At 53.5% G+C, this 1894-nt stretch overlaps 1 gene segment (V, D, J or C); it reads right to left on the bottom strand.

The window, feature by feature from the left end:
• Positions 1-452: 452 nt before the first annotated feature.
• On the bottom strand, positions 453-994 carry LOC118997256 (immunoglobulin lambda variable 8-61-like). The segment is given in 2 exon segments: positions 453-769; positions 873-994. Coding segments are annotated over 2 exon segments (363 nt in total).
• Positions 995-1894: the final 900 nt, after the last annotated feature.

Here is a 1894-nt window from a genome sequence, read left to right as displayed (position 1 = left end):
CCAGCAGGCTTAGTCAGGAGACCGGTGCCACCTGCAAACTCCCAGTGACACTCTCATTTAAATGCTAATAAAACATTCCAGCAAACACAGGGTGAAATCAGTACATGACAGTATAACTTGTTAAAGCTCCTGGAACACAGGCAGGATTACAAAGGGCAGTGTGGGCTCTGAGTCTCTCTGATGGTTAATGTGTTTGCACTCAGCCTTCACCCTGTCAGGGTTGTAGGGAGAGAGGTGAGGAAGCCCATTCTGTCAGGGTCACATTAGAGGGATGGGCACACCCTGGAGGAGCCTTCAGGAGGCAAGTGGGGAGGGGCCAGTGGACCAGGGAATGGGGCCCTGAGGCCTCTTCCCTTACTGTTCTGACCATTCCCATCCTCTCTCTTTCCTTGTCACTAAAGCTGAGCCATTCTGAGCACAAGAGGAGGTTTTGGTTGCACTTCCCAATGGGGTCACATCACTGTGTAAATATCACTACCCATGTACAGAAGACAATGATAGTCGGCCACATCCTCAGGCTGGGTCCCTGTGATGGTGAGGGAGGCTTTGTTCCCAGAGATGGATCCAGTGAAGCGCTCAGGGACCCCAGAGGGACGGCTGTTTGCGATGTAGATGAGCCTGCGGGGAGCCTTGCCTGGGGTCTGCTGGTACCAGCTGGGGTAGTTACTACTAGAGACTGACCCAGAGGTAAGGCCACAGGTGAGTGTGACTGTTCCTCCTGGAGACACAGACAGTGACGGCTCCTGGGTGACAGTCTGAGAATCCACACCTGAAACCAACAGGAAAGACATGGGTGTTGTTACGAGACACAAGATCACCCTGAGACCCTGCTTTGATGTGTCCCCCAAGAGTGCCGAGTCCCTTCCTCTGACCTGAGCTGTAAGTGAGAAGCCCGAGCAGGAGCACTGTCCAGGCCATGGTGGCTCACTCACAGGACACGGCCTCCTCAGGCTTCTGGGGTGGAGGGTGGTGTCCTTGGGGCCTTTTCTTGCCTCCCAGACCCATTAGGAGGAGAACGTGCTTCATGCAAATCAGCTTCCTCTCTTGGTGCCCCAGTGTCACTCTGATGTCCCCTGGGGGTTATATGGAAAGAGATAGGTGCTGGCACCTCCCACGAAGCAGTGACTGCACAGTGACTGAGACACTGAGTGAGGCCCTTGGCTGGATGTCCCCCACCCAAGCAGCTTTGTTAAGTCCCCGTTCACCTCAGTCCTAATTTTCCCTCTGGAAAATGGGAGGACTGAACAGTGATCTGTGTGCAGTCTCACACTCCTGCCCCAGTGGCTTTGTTTTTCCCAAACCTAACCCCATCCTCCTGACCCTGTTCTGGCCTCTCTAGTAAAACCCCTTCCTGCCCTCCTTGTGGGTTCTTAGCAGGTCTCCTCCTTCCAGCACTGAGACCACTGGGGAGTGGCAGAGCTAGTGTCAGGGGTGTGGAGGGACAGGAGTCTCCCACCCACATAGCCCTGTCAGCTCTCTGGGTGCAGCAGTCAGGGGACCAGGGCTGTAGCTGTCCCCCAGGCGTGGGTGCCTGCTCTCCTCAGCTCCCTGTAGTCATAGTCCCAGCAGCCCATCACAATTCAAGAAGGAGCAGAATGCAGCACCCTCTGGTGGCCCTTGGGTGATGCTGCCTCACCCTGGTAAAAGTTTTTCTTTGGAATGTGCTTGCTGTTTTATCCCCGAAAGGACCATGCTGACGTCAGCACCTTATGGACCAGGGGCTGCAGTATCAATAATTCCCGTCATGATGTCAGTTACATCTTTCTCCTGTGGTGTGTCATAGCACCGCTGGTAAGAGTTTGTTGATTCTTTGACAAATGGGGAAATCTGATGGGGAATCTGATATATATATGTATTTCAGTACATCTTCATATTTGCTCTCCCTACAAATCCA

The sequence above is a fragment of the Sturnira hondurensis genome, unplaced genomic scaffold (genome assembly GCF_014824575.4).
Source record: "Sturnira hondurensis isolate 20B ecotype Veracruz unplaced genomic scaffold, ASM1482457v3 Scaffold0012894, whole genome shotgun sequence".
NCBI classification, from domain to species: domain Eukaryota; kingdom Metazoa; phylum Chordata; class Mammalia; order Chiroptera; family Phyllostomidae; genus Sturnira; species Sturnira hondurensis.
This window is presented reverse-complemented; position numbering and strand designations above follow the sequence as displayed.